The 23,793-nt window shown below is 40.8% G+C and overlaps 2 protein-coding genes across 4 annotated transcripts in view; one reads left to right on the top strand and one right to left on the bottom strand.

Moving 5' to 3' along the window:
* LOC103692519 (60S ribosomal protein L9 pseudogene) overlaps positions 1–23,793 on the bottom strand; it is a 1,198,372-nt gene that overhangs the window by 931,906 nt on the left and 242,673 nt on the right. The gene's annotated exons all lie outside the window — the stretch shown is intronic.
* Positions 1–23,793, top strand: part of AAdacl4fm3 (AADACL4 family member 3) — a 38,431-nt gene that overhangs the window by 3,437 nt on the left and 11,201 nt on the right. Inside the window, exons 2-3 of one of the 3 annotated variants that reach the window (XM_039111571.1) lie at positions 4,696–4,912; positions 5,608–5,671. In XM_039111571.1, coding sequence (XP_038967499.1) covers positions 4,696–4,912; positions 5,608–5,671 — 281 coding nt within the window. Of the gene's footprint in view, positions 1–4,695; positions 4,913–5,607; positions 5,672–11,512; positions 11,681–19,999; positions 20,217–23,793 lie in introns of those variants that run through there. The other 2 variants (XM_039111572.1, XM_345598.5) reach the window with 2 other exon arrangements.

Here is a 23,793-nt window from a genome sequence, read left to right as displayed (position 1 = left end):
CACACACACACACACACACTCACACACACACACACACACACACACACGCATGTGGTGGATGCGGGAGAGTCCCAAAACCCACGTCTCATTTCTTCTCTCTGGCAAATTGTACCTTCTTAGACAAAAGTTCTTCATAAAATTACCTCATTGATAAAATGTAACACAAAAGAAAAGTTGGAAATGATGTTGATAGTAAGTTCAAAGTAGTGTTTTGTTGTATATGCTCATTATAAGTTCAAAGCAACAGTTTTATATGCCCCTGCTTTATCATAGTGTACACCTGTGGCTTCATCTTTGGAACTTACCTAGAATTAATATTCTTTGTTGATTACAATTTGTCTCAAGCCTATTTCTCTTCTTAGTGCAATTTTTGAAAGCTCATTATATTTCTTATTATGCAGCATTTACTTACTATCCTATGAGAAGGGGCCCATTCTTTTCTCAATTTTGACTTTATTACATCTTTCTGGCAAAACAACAAAAACCATCTCCTTAAACTTTTCTTCCTAGGATTATTTAAATCAAATCAGGAATGCTATAAAGTAATTAATTCATTTATACAATGTTAATTCATAAAAGTTCATCTTCATGTTGATCTGCAGGAAATTTGTCCAATAGGGTGGGTTGATGCCTAAGAATAATCATTAGGCTATGTAATAATGGCAGGAAAAGATCATCAGCAGTGAGAAGCAATCCTAGGTTGAAGTCTCTGAGGACCTTGCATTTCAGAATGTACCCATCACATCCATACAAAACGGTGGGCCATCTCCAGGAAACTCACTTGTTATACCCTTTCCGACATGGCTTCTGTCAATTAGTATATTTTGAGACTTTCCAAGAAGTGTATGGACTTTGCTGGATTAAGCCTTTTCTTTCACTTTGGCTGCTGGTGCTGTCTACTTACTGAGTTTTAAATCCTGAATGTCACTTCTGTCATGGAATCAGTTGTGCTAAGATCTGGGGTCTCTTATAGTACCACTAAAAACATCTTACCAAGTCCCTGGAGACAACGACATTCTTTGAAGTGGTCATTAATGTGAAGGTTGCTACAAATAACTCCATCCCTATTACAAGAAGTAAAGAATTGGAAGATGCAGTTAAGAGTTGGAGCCCTAGCCTAAAATATGTGACACAGTAGGCTTCAACCCATCACTAACATTACACACACACACACACACACACACACACACACACAAAGAAAGAAAGATTAAAGAAGCACAATTCATTTTACAGAACATTTTTCAATAGTGTTTTAGTATCTCTCTAATGTTTAGATCACAAGCAATCCTGAGATATATATTTATAATATAATAATGGCACAGTTATACTGATATTTATTGTAGTAATTATCTAACCATGTACTCTATCTCTGCCCTAGAACCAGGCCATGAAAGATGTTCATACAAAGCAATACCTTACAATGTATGTCATAACTTTGCAGGATATGTGGCTTTGAGAGTTGTAATGTGATTGTCCATTATTTAAAATTCCTGAACAACAGTGTATATTATTCTAGAGTTGAGGCTAAGAGTTCACTGGTGTTTGATCATTCCCATGAGAGTGTTCTGGTTTGCTGAAAGAAATATGTGCAGATGTTCATATACTTGTCATGCAGTTTTTAGGCTATCTCTACGAAAGTCTGGTAGTATGGTGGAGACTTTAGGGAAGGAGCAGGTATCCACACAAGGAAGAAAAGCATGGTGGCTTTTACAAGAATATCATTCCCTAAGTTGGGTATCTATGTCATTTGAAGGTATCTGCTTAGGTTGTGGTAAAGAGTATCTCAGGAAAAGATAGATGGTAAGATAGACCACAGGGTATGTGAACATATGCTGAGATGGAACCAACCTGGGCCAAGGAGAAGCAAGTTGATATCAAGGCATTCAGAGTTGAGCTTCTGATGGAATCATCACAGAACATAGGGTTCTGGATGGGTGCTAGATCATCTCTGCCTTGTAGGATTACTCATAGCTTTCCAGTTTCAGCAGAAAAATAATCGAGTTTCCCATTGGGAAGTCTGTCCATGAGGGAAATACACTGGGGTACCCTGCTGGACTCTGGACTAAAACAAGCTCTATCAACCAAGATCTAGAGTTGGTCCTCTCAGACTCATCAGTAAGACTTTATACAACTTCTTCTTAGTCCCCCACCTCCTCCTTCAGTTATTTTCATGGACATCAGTTTCTCATTTTCGAAAAAGAAAGATTGGAACTCCATGATAATGCTCAGTATTTTCCATGGAACCTCATGGTATATTTCAGCTTTGAAACCATATCTATTTGATTTCAACCCCAAATTCATTACAGTTCATCACTTACAACTTATTGAACAACTCTGAACAAGACACTTTGATATTGTTATGCCTCAGTTTCCCATTCTGTCTCAGAGGAAATGCTTACACTTGATTTAGAAAGATCAAATAAGTAAATAATTGAACTAATGGCACAATATAGGTACTTTGTAAGTACTGGCTGCAATAATTTTTGTTGACCTACCATACTGTTTTCGTCATGACAAAGAAATACCCCAAGTGTGAAGTCCATGGAGGACACAGTCCAGTGACTATGATATATTGATCACACACACCATGATACCCTGTAATGTTTTGTGAAATACGGTTACAGTTTACAATAGCAAAGATTTATCAGAGTGAACATATTAGCTTAAAAATCACATTGGAGTACCAGTGAATTGGTTCATTGAGTAAAAGTTCTCTCCACAAAACCTGGTGGATGGAATTCAATCCCTGCGACCCATGTGGTAGAAGGAGATTACTACACCTAATCTGTCTTCTGACAGTCTTGCATGTGCTGGGACATAATTGCATTTAAATTACACCCACAAATAAATAAGTTAAAACAGAAAACTAAAAGCTCATTTGTGAAAAGTGTACAAGCCTCTGTCCATTCTGTGGATCCTATAATATATCACTAATCAATCGTATTTAACTTCTTTTTATTAATGACACACACAGGGTAAGCATAGTCCATAACCAGAAACTGTGGATTATGATGAGCACTGACAGTGATGGAAATCTGTCTTTATCATCTCAGGCTACCTACAGTCTTTCAGAACACAAAAGATGGCCAATGTTCTGGTCTTCTTTCTGTTGCTGTAATGAAACACTTTGACCAAAACCAATTTAGCATAGGAAAGAATTCACTTCAGGCTACAGCTCCAGGTCAGTGTCAACCATTGAAGTCAGTGGAGGAATTGAAGCAGGGATTTGAAGCAGAAATCATGGAGAAACACTGCTTCCTGGACTGCTCAAAGGCTCATGCTTATGAAACTTTCTATATAGCCCAGGACCAACTACCAGGGAACGGAAGTACCTATAGTGGGGTGAATCATCCTACATCAATTAACAATTAAGACCCCCCCCACAGTCATCTCTTCAGGACAATCTGATCTTTTTAATCTATCAACTGAATCTCTGTTTTTAGGCAACTCTAGAATGTGTCAGTTGACAGTTAAGGGACACCCAGGTTAGGGCTACTGCCTGTACTCAGCTTCATCTCACTTAATGACTTCCTGCTACTCAACCTTAGGCTGGTTTGTCCTTCAGTCTTTCTTTTTCTTCTACTCTAAGGATACCACAGACAGGGTGATGTACAGACAATATAAGTTAGTCTCTTTCATTGGATTTGTTTGGAAAACCCAAGAACAAGGTATCAGCAATGAGCCTTCTTTGTGTCATCCCTCAGTAGAAAGACAAGTGTGCTTTATGTTTAAAGAACAAAAAGTTCCAGCTGAACTGGCTCCTCAGGAGCCTAAGTCAGAATTAATGATTTCATTCTTTTCCATTGTGGATTTAAACCATACACGGGGATAGCATGTCACCACCACTTAAATAATCCATTTCTTTTTCTTTTTTTCTTTTATTGAATATTTTCTTTACTTACATTTCAAATGTTATTCCCTTTCCTGTTTTACACTCTGGAAAATCCCCACCCCATCTCCTTACCCCTTGTCTTCCTGCCCTGGCACTCCCCTACACTGGGGGGCATTGAGCCTTCACAGGACCAAAGGCCTCTCCTCCCATTGATGCCTGACAAGGCCCATCCTTTGCTACATATGCTGCTGGAGTACTCCATGTGTACTCTTGGTTAGTGGTTTAGTCCCTAGAAGCTCTGGGGTGTCTGGTTGGTTGTATTGTTGTTCTTACAATGGGGTTGCAAACCCCCTCAGCTAACTCAGTCTTTTCTCTAACTCCTCCATTGGGGATCCCATTCTCAATCCAATGGTTGGCTGTGAGCATCCATCTCTGCATTTGTCAGGCTCTGGCATAGCCTCTCAGGAGACAGCTATATCAGGCTCTTGTCAGCATACACCTCTTGTCATCCCCAATAGTGACTGGTTTTGGTGACTGCATGTGGGATGTATCCCCATGTTTGGCAGTATGTTCCATCTCTTAGCACTCACAATGGCAATGACATTTCAACATGAGTTTGAAGGGAAAGAAACACTCAAGTCACAGCAACATCATCATTCAGTAAGAGCCTTTTGAAAAGAAAAGTGTGAACTGCCTTCATAATATAAAAAAGTGCAAAGCTAGTTGTATGCCCATGAGATTAGTGCATATGCAGGAGACATGTGAGAAATGGTAAATAGATTAAAAAGTAGCTGCAGCATCTACCCTCTTGACCCTTAATCCCTACCTTCACACTCTCATTTTCCTTCCTTTTCCTCCAACAGGGTAATATATTACAGAAACTGAGAATCTGCTCTATGCCCAGCTTCATTAAGTTTCTTCATGATTTAAGGGGCAGAAAGAAGGACCCTACATTAGTGGTGACCAACATGCATTTTGGGACAATCCCTGTGAGACTGTTCCAGCCCAAGGCAGTGTCTTCCAACCTCCGGAGAGGCATCATCTTCTTCCATGGAGGGGGTGCCCTTTTTGGTAGCCTGAGTGAGTAGTTTCCACATGGGATGGGAGAGAAAGGTCCTGATGACAGAGGGAATGTTGCATACATTTACACTAGGATCCTTTGTGGTGAAGCCAAAACAAGTGGAAGTAGGTGCTTTTGTTAAAGAACATAGATGGAAAGATTGGGGCTCACATCAGCCAGAGGGGTTGTAGCCTCCTTGGCAGTATTTCCCATATTAGTCTATCTCCAGGTTGGAACATCAATATCTGGGTCGGGCTATCATGGCATTGAGTATGACTCCTTTTCTCCACTCACAGCAATGGTTAATCTTGTCTTTTCACAATGGCCACATACTCACATGCTTCCCTCAGCTCAGCTGGATCATTGTAGTGACAACCCATTTATTCTTTCCCACCCTCTCCATCTCTGCTCCCCCAAACTGATAGATCTACTTTTCACGTTCTATTTAGTCTTGTCTTCCCAAGAGAAGAATCCTTAAAAACACACTTCAGAGCCCATCACTGCTCCTTTGTAGCCTCTCCTGTGCACCTTCATGCTCTCTCCCATTTGCATACCATTGCCTCTCCCTGACCTTGACATACTGAAACACTTAGACTCTGAACTTCAGAGAAGGGATATCATCCATATTCGCTATAGTAGCTGACGTCCATGGGAGTGTTGTGGGAAGTTCTGTGCTCTCATCACATCTATTTAACAATTGACTTTTTTTTTACAGACCTTTACCATCGCTTGTGCAGTTTCCTGGCCCGGGAGACAGACTCGGTATTGCTTTCAGTGGGGTGAGTGGCCTGAGAGCCCTGAACAGTTGATTATCTTTTGACTAGAGATCACCAAAAGGAACCCAGAGATGGTGTTTCTCTTGTACATAGTCCCATATACAAGAATACACCAAGTTCAAAACAACAGAAGCCTAGCAAGATGCCCATTGCTTTAAGAGTATTTATGTGGCAGTGTGATTTTTGAGATTAGAGTACACCATTCCAATCTGGTGAATCACTTTGCCATAAGTAAATGAGCCTTAAGAAAACAGCGTGGTGGGGAAACGGTAGATAGGTGTACTGGAGCTGCAGACCCCCTCTGCCCGAGACACCTCCGGAACCTAAAGGGACTGGATTAACAGCTCTCTGCACCCAAATCCCGTGGGAGGGAGAGCTAAACCTTCAGAGAGGCAGACAAGCCTGGGAAGCCAGCAGAGACTACACTCTGCCCACATTTCTGATGCCAGAGGAAAACTCCAAACGCCATCTGGGACCTCAATGCACGGGGGCTCCCAGAAAGGGCGGCGCAGGCCCTCCTGGTTGCTGACCTAGTGGAGAGCTCATAAGCAACACCCCATGAGCAAACTTGAGCCTCGGGACCACAGGTAAGACCAACCATTCTGCTCCAAATGACCTGACTGGTGGTCTCAGGACACACAAAGGCAAAATTCCTCTAGGACCGGACACTTCCGGTATTTAGCTGGATTCCAAACTTCGCTGAGCCCTGCCCGCAGCTCACTGCTCCCGAACCCCGTGGGAGAGAGCTCACCACCCGGACAGGTGGGCACTCCTGAGACTGCAGAGTGGGAGAGACCACCAATACTGCCCACCCCTGCCCACATCCCTGGCCCAAGAGGAAACTGTATAAGGCCTCTGGGAAATGGTAGATAGGTGCACTGGAGCTGCAGACCCCCTGCACCCAAGACACCATCGGAACCTAAAGGGACTGGATTAACAGCTCTCTGCACCCAAATCCCGTGGGAGGGAGAGCTAAACCTTCAGAGAGGCAGACAAGCCTGGGAAACCAGAAGAGACTACACTCAGCCCACATTTCTGACTCACAGGAACACACAGGAACTCTGCAGGCCCACAGGAACAGCTGAAGACCTGTACACAAGAAAAAGTACACGCCCGAAAGCAGAACACTCTGTCCCCAACACTGGCTGAAAGAAAACAGGAAAACAGGTCTACAGCACTCCTGTTACACAGGCTTATAGGACAGTCTAGCCACTGTCAGAAATAGCAGAACAAAGTAACACCAGAGATAATCTGATGGCAAGGGGCAAGCGCAGGAACCCAAGCAACAGAAACCAAGACTACATGGCATCATCGGAGCCCAATTCTCCCACCAAAGCAAACACTGAATATCCAAACACATCAGAAAAGCAAGATCTAGATTCAAAATCATATCTGATCATGATGCTGGAGGACTTCAAGAAAGACATGAAGAACTCCCTTAGGGAAACGCAGGAAAACATAAATAAACAAGTAGAAGCCTATAGAGAGGAATCACAAAAATCCCTGAAAGAATTCCAGGAAAACATAAATAAACAAGTAGAAGCCCATAGAGAGGAAACACAAAAATCCCTGAAAGAATTCCAGGAACACACAATAAAACAATCGAAGGAATTAAAAATGGAAATAGAAGCAATCAAGAAAGAACACATGGAAACAACCCTGGATATAGAAAACCAAAGGAAGAGACAAGGAGCCGTAGATACAAGCATCACCAACAGAATACAAGAGATAGAAGAGAGAATCTCAGGAGCAGAAGATTCCATAGAAATCGTGGACTCAACTGTCAAAGATAATGTAAAACGGAAAAAGCTACTGGCCAAAAACATACAGGAAATCCAGGACTCAATGAGAAGATCAAACCTAAGGATAATAGGTATAGAAGAGAGTGAAGACTCCCAGCTCATAGGAACAGTAAATATCTTCAACAAAATCATAGAAGAAAACTTCCCTAACCTAAAGAAAGAGATACCCATAGGCATACAAGAAGCCTACAGAACTCCAAATAGATTGGACCAGAAAAGAAACTCCTCCCGTCACATAATAGTCAAAACACCAAATGCACAAAATAAAGAAAGAATATTAAAAGCAGTAAGGGGAAAAGGGCAAGTAACATATAAAGGCAGACCTATCAGAATCACACCAGACTTTTGGGGTTCAGAGAATTCACAGCTGAGGAATGCTGAATGGCTGAGAAACACCTAAAGAAATGTGCAACATCTTTAGTCATAAGGGAAATGCAAATCAAAACGACCCTGAGATTTCACCTCACACCAGTGAGAATGGCTAAGATAAAAAACTCAGGTGACAGCAAATGCTGGAGAGGATGTGGAGAAAGAGGAACCCTCCTCCATTGTTGGTGGGACTGCCGACTCGTCCAACCATTTTGGAAATCAGTCTGGAGGTTCCTCAGAACATTGAACATTGAACTACCTGAGGACCCAGCTATACCTCTCTTGGGCATATACCCAAATGATGCCCCAACATATAATAAAGACTCATCCTCCACTATGCTCATAGCAGGCTTTTTTCTAATAGTCAGAAGATGGAAAGAATCCAGATGCCCTTCAACAGAAGAATGGATACAGAAAATGTGGTACATCTACACAATGGAATATTACTCAGCTATCAAAAACAATGACTTTATGAAATTCATAGGCAAATGAATGGAACTGGAAAATATCATCCTGAATGAGGTAATCCAATAACAGAAAAACACACCTGGTATGCACTCATTGATAAGTGGATATTAGCCTGAAAGCTCCAATTACCCTAGATGCACAGGACACATGAAACTCAAGAAGGATGACCAAAATGGGAATGCTTCACTCCTTCTTTAAAAGGGGAACAAGAATACCCTAGGAGGGAATAGGGTGGCAACGTTTAGAACAGAGGCAGAAGGAACACCCCTTCAGAGCCTGCCCCACATGTGACTCATACATATACAGTCAACGCACTAGATAAGATGGATGAAGCTAAGAAGTGCAGACTGACAGGAACTGGATGTAGATCTCTCCTGAGAGACACAGCCAGAATACTGCAAATACATAGGCAAGTGCCATAATTAAACCACTGAACTGAGAACGGGACCCTCGTTGAAGGAATCAGAGCAAGGACTGAAAGAGCTTGAGGGGTCTTGGGACCCCATATGAACAACAATGCCAACCAACCAGAGATTCCGGGGACTAAGCCACTCCCCAAAGACTATACATGGACTGACCCTGGACTCTGACCTCACAGGTAGCAATGAATAGCCTAGTTTGAGCACCAGTGCTGCATAATCACACCTGCAGACAAAACACCCAGAAACACAAAATACATTTAAAAATTTAAAAAGAAATTGCATTTCATGGAGGCTAAAGCTTTTTTTAATGTTAAAAACTACCCTGTCTTTTTGTGCCTTTTATTTGAGAATTCTCCATTCTCTTTCTTAGCAGATTTTAAAAATAGGTTTCACGTATAGATTTTTGAGTTCTTTGTATATGGTGAATGTAAATTATTAGTCAAATCGATAGCTAACTTAGTTTCTTTCCAATTCTGGTTGTCTCTTCAGTCAAATAACAATTTCTTTTGCTGCATAGAATTGTTTTAACTTTATGAAGTTTCATTTCCCACTTTTTAGCCTTAACTCGAATGACATGGATCCTTTCAGTATGTTGGGTTTTCATTTTCATTCAATTCTAGGAAATTTAAAAAACTTCCTTCTCAGCTTGAAGGGGCTCGAGACCCCAAAAGTACAACAATGCCAAGCAACCAGAGCTTCCAGGGACTAAGCCACTACCTAAAGACTATACATGGACTGACCCTGGACTCTGACCTCATAGGTAGCAATGAATATCCTAGTAAGAGCACCAGTGGAAGGGGAAGCCCTGGGTCCTGCTAAGACTGAACCCCCAGTGATCTAGACTATGGGGGGAGGGCGGCAGGCAATGGGGGGAGGGTTGGGAGGGGAACACCCATAAGGAAGGGGAGGGGGAGGGGGATGTTTGCCCGGAAACCGGGAAAGGGAATAACACTTGAAATGTATATAAGAAATACTCAAGTTAATAAAAAAAAAACTTCCTTCTCAATTTCATCAACAATGTCTTTACCATTCTGTGGTGTGTTTTTAGTATCTATGAATTTGTGTGCTTTCTGTGGTTCTTGCTGTTGATTTCTAGGTTTTTTTTTTGTTATTGTCAGATAGAATGCAAGAAATTACTTCATTTTCCTGTCATTGTTGGAGACTTGCTTTCTGTCCAATAATAATGTATTCTGAATGTACTTCAAAGAAAGTTATGTGGGCTGCAGAAAAGATTGTGCATTCTGCAGTGCTTGAGTGCAATGTTCTATAAATGTTAGATGTTATTTAACATTTCTGAGTTCATTTTTGCTATAGATGAACATGGAGTACTGAAAGGACCCATCATCACTGTCTTGTCATTAATATGAAGCCTGATATAGTCTGGTATAGGTTCTATGAAATTAGGGGCACTTGGGTTGAGTGCATGTATCATTAGAATTGTAATGAAGGATTGGTGATTTTTCCCCTAATCAGGAAAAAGGGATCTTCTTTTTCTCTTATGAATACCTTTGTTTTAAAGCCTATTTTGTTAGGAATAGCACTGAAGTTTTGTTTCTATTTCCATTTGCTCTGAATTACTTTTACACCTCTCATTGAAGTTATTTGCCCATTTGTCTATTTGTTTTGATGGTGAGGTATGTTTTTCAAAGGCAGTGAATAGAGAGCTTGTTTTTTCTTTTAAATATTAGTTATCATATATGTTTACCATGCATGTATGTGAGTGTAAACATGCATGTGTCACAATATGTTTTTAAAAAATCAGAACGCATATTATCACCATTTCTTATCACCTTCTGTTTTGAGGTAGGCAATTTCTTCTTGGTTTTGGTACTTCTGAGCACTTCCAGCTAACAGCTCATGATTTCTGACTAATTAGAGTACACTATCTCCAATGTCATGGTAGGAGCATTGCTATTAGATATCCATATTGCTACAACTGACTTTTAAATATGGATCCTGAGAATTGATCTCAGTTCATCAGGCTGGTGTGGCAAAGATCGTTTTCCTGATGAGCCTTCCTGCCAGCCACTGGTTGCTATCATTTTATTTAAAAGTATACTTATTTAAGTGTATGATTATATAGATATTCTGGGCATTGATGTGGGTATGGGAACACTTATTTGTTTACCAGTGCACATGTGATGAGCTCAGAACATATGGAATTCAGTTCTCTCTTTCCAGTATGTGGGTTTTCCATATCAAAATCAGGTTGCTAGGTTTGGTGACAAGTATTTTATTTCACCTGCTGAACATCTTGCTGATTACTAATTGATGGTTTTAACCAGAAGATTCTCTGGAAATATCTGTGTCCTGCTTTGGAACATTAAACAGTGGGAAGGCAGTGAAGCAATGAGTTGGATTGTAAAATGCTTTGGTTACCTTTGCCATACTTTTTCTTGAGTCAGATACATGCCATATCATACAACTGAAGGGTCAGGATATTGGACTGTGTAACCCATGTTAGATCTCTTCCTGGGAGCCACAGTTGTTGGGATGCTGTGAATCTGTAATTCTGCTGTTCTGTGGAAGTCTTATTCTCAGATTTTCCTTGGGATGTTGGGAGAAATTTTTCAGTCTTTTTGTCTCTCTGGAGCAGAACTTTCTGCCTTTTGTTGGCTGAAGTAGGTAGAGTGCTGATAAACTGGTCAGGTGACTCTGTCAGATGTACTCCAAAAGGAGTGTGAAGGCAGATGTGAGTAAATCCAGATCTAGTGCTCTTCCCACAAGTTCTGAAGTAAGGCCCTCAGGACAACAGCTTCTAGAGCCTCTGGAGCATCTAGATCATGGCTGTTTTGTGGCTGGTGCTGCTAGGAGGAATGCTCACATTCTTCCTGGGAGTCTTTGTATGGGTTTTCATCCAGCACCTTCTCACTGTTGAAATTCCATCTACCCTGAAGCATCCAGTCAAGTTAAGAATTTTGCATTTCAGTATCCAGTACCTGATAACTTTGGTGAGTTTTGGGCTCCACCATGCGTTGGAGACACTCTTTGTACCTTACTTTTCTCCTCTCATTTCTCTCTCTTCATTCTCAAGATTCTCCTAAGACTGGGGTTGGGAAAATCTTTTATATCCTACCCTTCACCTTCCCTGCCCCTTTCCTCCCCCTATTTATTTATTTAATTAATTATTTATTTGTTTGATTGTTTGTTTGTTTGATCATTCGTTAATTCATTCATTCAATGAACAATTCAGCTCTTGCCCCCTCCCAGTTCCCTCTTCAACAGTTCCTCATCCCATTCCTCTTTCACCCCTGTCTCTGACAAGATGCTTTCCCACAACAGGACTCCCCCCTCTCTGGGGCCCCAAATTTCTCAAGGATTTGGGACATTTTGTACCACTGAGGCCAGACAAGACAGTCCTTTGCTGTGTATGTGTCCAGGGTTTTGGAGCAGCTCATGTATGGCTCAGTGGGCAGAGGGAATTCGAAGAGTTCTCCCCCTTTAATTTTTATGCATTTCCCCCTCTTTCTTACTTCCTCCTTTTCTTTTTTCTCTTCCCTTCAACTTTCAACTTTCTATTTTTATTTTCTATTAAGGTAGCAGCTCTCATTGTAGACTGGCTTGGCCTTGACCCAATACTTGCAATCCCTACTCCATCTCCTGAGGCCTGAAACTACAAGGAACATCACTACCCTTGTCTATGAAGCTCTTTTCTGAGGACTAAGAAATAATTTCAGTCCCAGTTGCTGCACATTAAATCCTGATAGATCTAAAAGCACCTTCAGCCACAGCACCCTCTTTCCCCTTTTTTCATGGCTATGTCCCGAGAAGATTTACTTACATCCACATGAGGCTGTGAAGATAGACATTAATTTACTCAGCTTTGGCCCAAATACTGTCTTTGATGACATTCGTATGATGGATTTATCCAGCCCTCTAGTGTAATTGCACTGGACAATTGTGCTTTGAGATGGCCATCTGGGCTGAAAATTGGGGACAGGGAACTACACATGCTGAGAGGTACAACAGATGTGGAAAATACAGTTTGTCCAGTATGAGAAGTAGGCTATAGGATTGAGTGCTCCTGTCCCAGTTCTGAGTGGAATCCTGGTAATGGCTAGAAAGTTCATCAGAAGACAGCTGATGAGAACTGCAGCGGGAATTGCGACAAGTGTTCAGTCAGGCTGAGCAGCATTGCTGCAGTGTTTTCACTGACTTAACAGTTCTTGGCTAACTTCTCTTTGCCTCTGAGTCCTCATAAGATATGAAGCAATGACATTTGAATCACCAGGTTGCTGAAAGCATAAAATGGCACTTGATAAGACTTTAAATGTTTTGATAAGTGGTAAAAACTTACATTCTTCTCCTGTGAAGAATTTCTATCATGAACAATGGGTCACTTTAGAGAAACAGGCAAGGGTCACAGGTTAATTTAAGCTCCTGGCACTACAAATGAGGATGTTGGTTCTCCCAAGGCACAGAAATATGTGTAAATTTCCAACCTTAGTGCTTCAATATATAAACAGTTCTTAAGCTAAATTCCTGCTGATAGTGGCTTGCTACATGTGCTCCCAGAAGATAAGCTCTTTAGAAAAAGGCAGGCTGCCAAGTGATATCAACGAATCAGGGTATACTAAGTTACAATAAGACTAGACACATCGTTCATAATGCTGGACAAGGCAACCCAGTAGGAGAAAAAGGGTCCTAAAAGCAGACGAAAGACTCAGAGACAGCCCCTGTTACCAGTTTTAGGAGTTCCAGAAAACCACCAAGCTACACAACTGCAGCGTCTATACAGAGGATATAAGTCAGACTCATACAAGCTCTCTCACTGTAAAATCAATCTCTAACAACCTGCATGAGGCCCGATTACTTGGTTCTGTGGGTTTTCTTGTGGTGTTATTGATTCTTCTGGCTCCTATAATTCTTTCTATCTCTATTCCTAGGATTCCCTGAGCTCTGCCTAATCTTTGCCTGTGGGTCTCTGTTCACATCAGTTGCTGAATGAAGCTTCTCTGGTGATAATTATGGTAGGCTCTGATCTATGAGTGTGCCAAAAGAATAATTTCCTTGATTACCTCCACAAGTTTTCCCATCACAGAAGTTGTAGTGTGTCACAGTGTGCCCTACACTATACACATATATCCATATATCTTCACTTGCCAATGTTCATCACAGCATGTTATTGGTCCGGTTGGACATCTCTGGCTTCTATCACATAAAAATTGGATCCTTACTGAGACACCTTCCGGCGATTGTGCTGTTGCCCGGTGTCATGAAGATCCTGAAGCTTTGGGTCAGCAGGACCAACCTTTTCATGAACTCCAACAGTTCAGAGATATAGATTTCTGAATGAGCCAATGCAAAGTCTGTGCCTAGGTGGTAGGTGAGCTGGTCAGAATCCTGGCTCTCCCTTATTTGTACCATCAGGGAGAGCTGTCCAACACTGTTCCGGCTAGGCTACCTAATCTAAATATTGGCTGATGAAAAGGTCAACTCTTCTGCTCTTTTGTCCTTGTTGGGACAGCGCAACCCACACCCATGTTTTTAGAACCAGCTCCTCTGTGCTGCCTACTCAAGGCACAGGCCTACTCTCTCAAGTGATGCAGCTGGTGAGGTGTTGGTCCAGCTCTGCCACTCTTACAACCTCAGTTCTGACTCTCCTGTGCCTTCACCACCATGGCCAGTTCCACTGTGTTATCCAGGTGAGGTTCCAGGCCTGCTCCTCTGGAACTGTGTCTGTAGACCAGCCTGGCCTCAAACTCAGAGACCCACTTTCCTCTGCATCCCCAGTGTTGGGACTAAAGGCATGTGTCATCACTCCTGGCTAGGCCTGCTTCTCTGAATGCTATAGCTAGTGAAGGGCAGGGATAATTCTCCCAATTTGATGAACTTGGATTTAGCTCTCCTGATATGGAAGGGGGTTAGGGGTGAGTCAGGGGAGAACATCAACCTCAAGCCTACTGCCCCTCATGGCTGATGAGTGTTCAGATATCCCTGGTGCTAATGTTCTGAGCCAGCTCACCTGTATCCTTGCCACCAGGGCCAGCTCTACTATGCTGCACAGTGAGGTATAGGTCATACTCTCCTGCTCTTATGACTCTGAGGCCAGCTGTCCTGACTGCCACAGGGGGTGAGTGGTGATGGAGGAGGGGAGTAATTATCTCTGCATCAGCACCACCTCATGGCAGACTAGTGGCAGGGTCAGCTCTTCCACACTCATACCCTGGAGCTGATCATCTGTGCTCTAGCCAACAAGGCCAGCTCCTCTCTACAGCCTGGGTGAGGTGCAAAGCCCAGTCTTCTGAGGGCTGCTATTGGTGAGAATTGTGGCCATTTTCCAAAGTGCTTCAGCCAGTGAGGGTTCTTCTGCACAGCCTTTTAATTTTTATACGGTCCTAGTTGGTGGCCCATTTGATACTCTAGCATGCAGGGATCATATCTGAGTAGGGCTTTTGAATACAATTCTTCCCCAGCAACACACATAGCACCTCTGGCACTATGAAAGATAGCCAGTAAAGAGAGAACTTCCACCTCCACCCCAGCTTTATTTCTCTATATACTACAGTCAGACAATGTGGTCTTTTTAGCAATAGTCTCACTATCTAGGTCTGGCATGTATTCAACAGCAGTGGTAAGAGCTTTTATGTTTTATGGGCCTCACGTGCTTTCCTGGCCAACACCTTATAGGGAGGCAGCCCATCCCTGGAACCTGGGGTTTTTACTTTAGAGAATCTGTAAGCTCTGTCAATGCCATTTTCACCCCTGTAGCAGGTTGCCTCTTGTACTTAACATCTTGAACTGATGTTTTAATAGTCTATTAAAAATTTATGGGCTGGAGAGATAGCTCAGGAGTTAAGAGCATTGGCTGCACGGAGAGCTCATAAGCAACACCCCACGAGTAAACTTGAGCCTCGGGACCACAGGTAAGACAAACCTTCCTGTTCCAAGTGACCTGCCTGGTGAACTCAAGACACAGGCCCACAGGAACAGCTGAAGACCTGTAGATAGGAAAAACTACACGCCCAAAAGCAGAACACTCTGTCCCCATAACTGGTTGAAAGAAAACAGGAAAACAGGTCTACAGCACTCCTGACACACAGGCTTATAGGACAGTCTAGCCACTGTCAGAAATAGCAGAACAAAGTAACACTAGAGATAATCTGATGGCGAGAGGCAATCGCAGGAACCCAAGCAACAGAAACCAAGACTACATGGTATCATCGGAGCCCAATTCTCCCACCAAAGCAAACAAGGAATATCCAAACACACCAGAAAAGCAAGATTTAGTTTCAAAATCATATTTGATCATGATAATGGAGGACTTCAAGAAAGACATGAAGAACTCCCTTAGAGAAACACAGGAAAACATAAATAAACAAGTAGAAGCCTATAGAGAGGAATCACAAAAATCCCTGAAAGAATTCCAGGAAAACATATATAAACGAGTGGAAGCCTATAGAGAGGAATCACAAAAATCCCTGAAAGAATTCCAGGAAAACACTAATCAAACAATTGAAGGAATTAAAAATGGAAATAGAAGCAATCAAGAAAGAACACATGGAAACAACCCTGGATATACAAAACCAAAGGAAGAGACAAGGAGCCGTAGATACAAGCATCACCAACAGAATACAAGAGATAGAAGAGAGAATCTCAGGAGCAGAAGATTCCATAGAAATCATGGACTCAACTGTCAAAGATAATGTAAAACGGAAAAAGCTACTGGCCAAAAACATACAGGAAATCCAGGACTCAATGAGAAGATCAAACCTAAGGATAATAGGTATAGAAGAGAGTGAAGACTCCCAGCTCATAGGAACAGTAAATATCTTCAACAAAATCATAGAAGAAAACTTCCCTAACCTAAAGAAAGAGATACCCATAGGCATACAAGAAGCCTACAGAACTCCAAATAGATTGGACCAGAAAAGAAACTCCTCCCGTCACATAATAGTCAAAACACCAAATGCACAAAATAAAGAAAGAATATTAAAAGCAGTAAGGGGAAAAGGGCAAGTAACATATAAAGGCAGACCTATCAGAATCACACCAGACTTTTGGGGTTCAGAGAATTCACAGCTGAGGAATGCTGAATGGCTGAGAAACACCAAAAGAAATGTGCAACATCTTTAGTCATAAGGGAAATGCAAATCAAAACGACCCTGAGATTTCACCTCACACCAGTGAGAATGGCTAAGATAAAAAACTCAGGTGACAGCAAATGCTGGAGAGGATGTGGAGAAAGAGGAACCCTCCTCCATTGTTGGTGGGACTGCCGACTCGTCCAACCATTTTGGAAATCAGTCTGGAGGTTCCTCAGAACATTGAACATTGAACTACCTGAGGAGAGTGTATCCAAATTAACAAAATCAGAAATGAAAAGGGAGACATAACTACATATTCAGAGGAAATTCAAAAAATCATCAGATCTTACTATAGAAGCCTATATTCAACAAAACTTGAAAATCTTCAGGAAATGGACAATTTCCTAGACAGATACCAGGTACCGAAGTTAAATCAGGAACAGATAAACCTGTTAAACAACCCCATAACTCCTAAGGAAATAGAAGCAGTCATTAAAGGTCTCCCAACCAAAAAGAGCCCAGGTCCAGACGGGGTTCAGTGCAGAATTCTATCAGACCTTCATAGAAGACCTCATACCAATATTATCCAAACTATTCCACAAAATTGAAACAGATGGAGCACTACCGAATTCCTTCTATGAAGACACAATTACTCTTATACCTAAGCCACACAAAGACCCAACAAAGAATGAGAACTTCAAACCAATTTCCCTTACGAATATCGATGCAAAAATACTCAATAAAATTCTGGCAAATAGGATCCAAGAGCACATCAAAACAATCATCCACCATGAGCAAGTAGGCTTCATCCCAGGCATGCAGGGATTGTTTAATATATGGAAAACCATCAACGTGATCCATTATATAAACAAACTTAAAGAACAAAACCACATGATCATTTCATTAGATGCTGAGAAAGCATTTGACAAAATTCAACACCCCTTCATGATAAAAGTCCTGGAAAGAATAGGAATTTAAGGCCCATACCTAAACATAGTAAAAGCCATATACAGCAAACCAGTTGCTACCATTAAACTAAATGGAGAGAAACTTGAAGCAATCCCACTAAAATCAGGGACTAAACAAGACTGCCCACTCTCTCTCTACTTACTCAATATAGTTCATGAAGTTCTAGCCAGAGCAATCAGACAACAAAAGGAGATCAAGGGGATACACATTGGAAAAGAAGAAGTCAAAATATCACTATTTGCAGATGATATGATAGTATATTTAAGTGATCCCAAAAGTTCCACCAGAGAACTTCTAAAGCTGATAAACAACTTCAGCAAAGTGGCTGGGACCCGGGAAAGGGAATAACACTTGAAATGTAAATAAGAAATACTGAAGTTAATAAAAAATTATATTGTTTTAAGCAATAAAATATAATAATAAAAAATAGGATATTACTCAACTCTTCAAAAAAAAAAAAAGCATTGGCTGCTCTTCCAGAGGCCCTGAGTTCAATTCCCAGCAACCATATGGTGACTCACAACCATCTCTAATAGGATCTGATGCCCTCCTCTGGCATGTAGGTATACTCACAGATAGAACACTCATAGACACAAAAGTAAATAATAAAAAAGAATTTATATAGGTCCAGTCAGACTGTTTGGTAGGGGGATATGTCATTGAATCTGCTTGTGTTCACCCCAGTGTGGCACAGTAGTATGTAAAATGACCACTCTTGTCACTGTTTAGGCTCTGTGGATGCTAATACACCTGAATTGTGTGAGATGCTTCAAGGGACTTTCATACATATAGGATTAGATAGAAATGCTTGCAAGAATCCAGTGGAAGTGTCCACATGGGCATATTTTCATTACACCTTGAAACCCATAGGCTCTCTACAATGTACTGTCATGACTCACTTATATCCCTTATCCACATCTGTACTCCACCCTGGAGTACAGGTGTACACAGCTCTTTAGCCTGTCCTATGGTTATCTAAGACTTCACAAACTAAAAGATCTCAGCAATATTAAAAGTATTTTGTGCCTGTCTGTTCCAATTCCATGTCATTCCTCTCTTTATCAAGTTAGTTGTACAGTGAGTAGGCAGCATGGCAAGGTGGAGTGTGAAAGCCTGCCAATCTCCCAGGAGTCCAAGATTAGCTACAACTCTTCTACATTTGTAGACAGTGGGTGGTGTAGAATTTTCTCAATTACTTTTTCAGGCATCATACTTCTCTTACTGGACCATAGCAAATTCCAAGTATTTTACAATAGTGTCCGGTCCTTGTACAGTGTGGGAATTGGTTTCTCATCCTCCATCCCCATGCCTTTAGGTGCCCCTGTGTGCCATTTAGATGCTTTTCCAAATTCGTAGAACACTAAGACATCTATGTGTGGTGCATTTTGTTTCCTGTTGTTTTTTTTCCCAAGGATGAGTAAGGCAATAAAAGATGGTCCTGGGTCACCATCCCATGACAAATGTCAGGACTATGTAGGTTTCCGTAGGGTATGATTCTCAGGGTTGAATGTTGATTGTTCCAGGTGAATGGAAATTGACTTTGAGATACGGGAACTAAGAGAACACTGAAACGCTAAAAAAAAAAAAAAAAAAAAGCATGATGAGGTCTAATAGTTTGAAAATGTTTTACTGCTTGCCTTAATATCTGGTTCTCTCATTTTGAGTCACTTTCATGGGGTCTCTATCCACTTTCTCACCCTTGTGGGCTTGGTGGGATCAATTCAAAATGGTTGATTTAGCTTGAGCCAAGGGACAATGGCTATTCTTATTGGAGTTTGGGAAGACCTTGATCAATGATACCCGCAATGGCCCATCTTATGTTACATGTTAGTACAAAAAGCAAGCATGCCCATGTTTACAAGTCAGAAAATCCAGCACACTTAACTGCTCTGGAGCCTATATTGAAGATATTTATTACAGTCACCTCATAAAAACTTAACATATGAAGATACCACATCATTTCCACTAACATTTCCCACTTCTTAACACTGGCAGTAGCAATGGAATTTGAATGTGAATTTTGGTGGAGGCTAGCACTTCAATCACAGCAACATGTTATTCAGTCAGGTTCTTTAGAGAAAAAAGTTTGAACACTCTCTCCTATCTGAAAAGAATTAATAGCCATTGATGTCCTCTTGACCTCTTTACACATGTATGAAGCAGGTGAGAAATGGTAAACACACCTGAGTGATTCTAAGTGGCTTCAGCAACAACACACTCACCTCACTCTCTCTTATGCCTCAACTTTCTGTCTTTTCTTTGAACTTTCTACAGGGAACCATACTAGAGAAACTGAGAATTTGTTCCACGCCTGCATTTTTACTGTGTGTCCAAGACCTAATAATAATAAAGAAGGATCCCAATATGTTGGTGACTGACACGCGTTTTGGGACAGTGCCTGTGAGGCTGTTCAAGCCCAAAAAAGTGTCTTCAAAACTCCGGCGAGGCATCATATTCTACCATGGAGGAGGTGGAATATTTGGCAGTCTGGGTAAGGAGTTTCCATGTGTGGTGGGGAGGATGGCCCTCAGCAAAAGCAGGAACTTGCACATATTTTCATGAGGGCTTTTCAGGATGGACTAATGCAGTAGTAGGCAGAGTTTCTTTTTCCCTTTAAAGAAAATTAATTTACTTTGTTTTACTTATTCACTTTATACTCCACTCTCTTCCCTTCTCCTGGTAACCCCTCCCACAATCTTCTCCCTTCCCCTTCTCCTCTCAGTGTCAGAAGCCCACAACTAGAAGCTGAAAACTAGCAGGTGAACTTCCTGAGATGGGTCTGCCTTAGATTAAAATTTATCATAGATTTATTTCCAAAGGCATGGCCAAGGAGAAATCCATCTTAAGAAACATTCCAGGTATTATTATGTTTTTCCTGTTATGAAATATATATAACAATCACTAGGTTTTAGCCCAAACTTTTGAACAGATCTCTTCAGAACAATGAAGATGTATTTTCTTGTAGTGATGTTATATAGACAAATATAGAATAATTCTATAGAATTCCTGATTTCATTCAAATAATTTTAGGAAGAAAGTTTTTAGAGATGGTCTCAGTTGCTAGAAAGGTGTAATAAGTTAGAATCAAGAATAGAGGGGCTGGGGATTTAGCTCAGTGGTAGAGCGCTTACCTAGGAAGTGCAAGGCCCTGGGTTCGGTCCCCAGCTCCAAAAAAAAGAACCAAAAAAAAAAAAAAAGAATAGAATTACCCACTCCTCAGACTAGTAAGTAAAGGATACATAATAGGAAATACAATACGCTTTCATAATCACACTAAAAAGAGAAATAGATTTGGGTTAAGGAAATAGACTTTGTGTTCAAGGAAAAACACATTTAGGTACAAGGATAAAGTCACAAGTGTGTACTATCATAAGTCAAGACCATGTAAAAATTGTTCCTCTGATCTTTAATGAGTATATCACATTGAAATACTACTTTGAACTTAATATGGACATCCTTCTGTAACTCCTATTTTATATAACATTTTATTTCTGAGGTAATTTTCTAAAGAACATTTTGACTATGAAGGCATAAAAAGACCAGAGAAAGGAAATAAGGTTGTTGGTTGAATGGTTTGGCTTGGGAAACGTTGCTCCATCCATCCATCCATCCATCCATCCATCCATCCATCCATCCATCCAAATGTACAGGTCTGTTTGCCTATATGCTTGTGTGTAGGTATGTATGTGCATATCTGTATCTTATCTTATCTTTCTATCTATCTATCTATCTATCTATCTATCTATCTATCTATCTATCTATCTATCTATCATCTATCTATCTATCTATCTCTATCATCTATCTATCTATCTCTACATCTCTCTATATATGATATATATGTTATATATATATATATACATGTATGTATATCATAAATACTTCTGGAGTTCATTGTGACAGACAGAGATGGGATCAGCAAGAGTGTGCATGTATGAATGTTTGAATGCATGTTTGCCTATACAAAATATTTTAATTCTTTTCCTTTCCTTCCTTTCTGGATTAGCCAGTTTAGCCAGAGAGGCTTCTGACTGACTCACCAAAAAAGGGGGGGCACTAGCAATAAAACCTTTCATATAATACTCTGCTATTTTATGATGATGTGCTAAACAGTTTCTGGCCTCAGAGGAAATCAAACAGGTGGGTCAGCTACCACAGGAAAGTGACTTAGACTTACATCAGATAATGTTTAATTATAGTAAGGCAGCCCTAAATATCTTATAAGATGAAGTCTTATTCCTGCTGATGATCTTCCCTCTTCACTGTCTTAAGAAGAACCAAACAAGAAAGAAGAATCACGGGGCTGCCAACCCACCCCACAACCCCAGTTGTTCAGGATCCACATGAAGACAAAGTTGCACATCTACTACACATGTGCATAGAGGCCTAGGTCCAGCTTGTATATGTTCTTTGGTTGGTGGTTCAGACTTTGAGAACCCCAGGTTAGTTGACCTGTTGGCCTTCCTGTACAGTTCCTATGCCCTTCAGGACCCACAATCCTTCCTTCTGTTCTTCTATAAAAATACCCAAAATCCATCCACTGTTTGGTTGTGGGTGTCTGTATCTGACTGAGTCAACTTCTGGATGGAGCCTCTCAGAGGACAGCACACTCCTCTCTGCAAGCATAACAGAGTATTATTAATAGTGTTAGGGACTGGTTATTGCCCATGGGATATATCTCAAGTTGGGCCAGTTATTGGTTGTCCATTCTCTCAGTCTGCTGTCTCCCCTGCCTACATTACTTTTAGAAAGGATAAAATTTGGGTTGAAAGTTTTGTGGGTGAATTGGTGCCTCTTTTGCTCCACTGGTGTTCCTTTCTGTCTACTGAAGAAGGCCTTTTCAGTAGTGAGTCATGGTTAAGGTCATCCCCATTGATTCTTGGGCACATCCCAGGTCTCTGTTTTATCCTGGAGATGCTCCACGCCTCCTCACTCCCATCAGTTTCAGATTTCCACTCATTTTCATGGCCATTTAGGCATTTCTCCTGTCCTTCTTCATACCTGATTCTGAATCCCCCATTCTTCTACCTACCCTCTCCCTCCCTGTTCCCTTTCTCCATCTGCCTCTAGTGACTATTTTATTCCTCCTTCTAAGTGAGATTTAAGCTTCATCACTTGGACCTCCACTATTGTTTAGGTTCTTTTTTTTTAGGTCTGTGGAATGTAACATGGCACCTGTAATTTATGGTTAATATACACTTATAAGTAAGTACATATTACACATGTCCTTTTGGTCCTGGGTTACCTCACTCAGGATGATATTCTCAAGTTCTATCCATTTGCCTGCAAAATTCATGATGTCTCAGTTTTTAATAACTGAGTAGCATTGCATTATGCAGATGTACTATATTTTTTTACCCATTCTTCAGTTGAGGGACATCTAGGTTGTTTCCAATTTCTGGCTATTACAAATAAAGCTACCATGAACATAAAGGAGCAAGTGTCTTTGTGAGTTGGAGTACCTTTTGGGTATATGCACAGAAGTGGTATAGCTAGGTCTTGAGATAAAACTATTCTCACTTTTCTGAGAAAACACCAAATTGATTTTCAAAGTAGTTGTACAAGTTCACACTCCAAAAAATGTAGAAGTGTTCCCTTGGCCCCTCCACATTTTTGTCAGTATGTGTTATCTCTTGAGTTTTGTTATTAGCCATTCTGATGGGTGAAAAATAGAACCTCAATGTTGTTTTGATTTGCATTTTCTGGATGACTAAGGACTTTGAACATTTCTTAAAGTGTGTCTCAGCTATTTGAGATTCCTTTTTTGAGACTTTTCTATTTAGTTATGTGCACCATTTTCCTTTTTTGATATTGAAAACATTATATATTTTATTTTTTATAAAACACAGCAAAAAAGTTACTCAATAAAGGCCAACTGTTCCCGTTATAGAAAAGGAAATAAATCAGCAAATGAATGCCAAGTTAATAAGAAGATATAACACCTACTCCCCTACTTTGAAATGAATGCAAATATATTTTAATATTTAAGATAACTGTTACTTAAATCAGTTTTGTTTTGATAAAATCTTTCTATTGCTCTTTATTAGCTTCCTTCTTCTTAATTGAATATT

This window comes from Rattus norvegicus, chromosome 5 (genome assembly GCF_036323735.1).
Source record: "Rattus norvegicus strain BN/NHsdMcwi chromosome 5, GRCr8, whole genome shotgun sequence".
Classification (NCBI taxonomy): Eukaryota; Metazoa; Chordata; class Mammalia; order Rodentia; family Muridae; genus Rattus; species Rattus norvegicus.
This window is presented reverse-complemented; position numbering and strand designations above follow the sequence as displayed.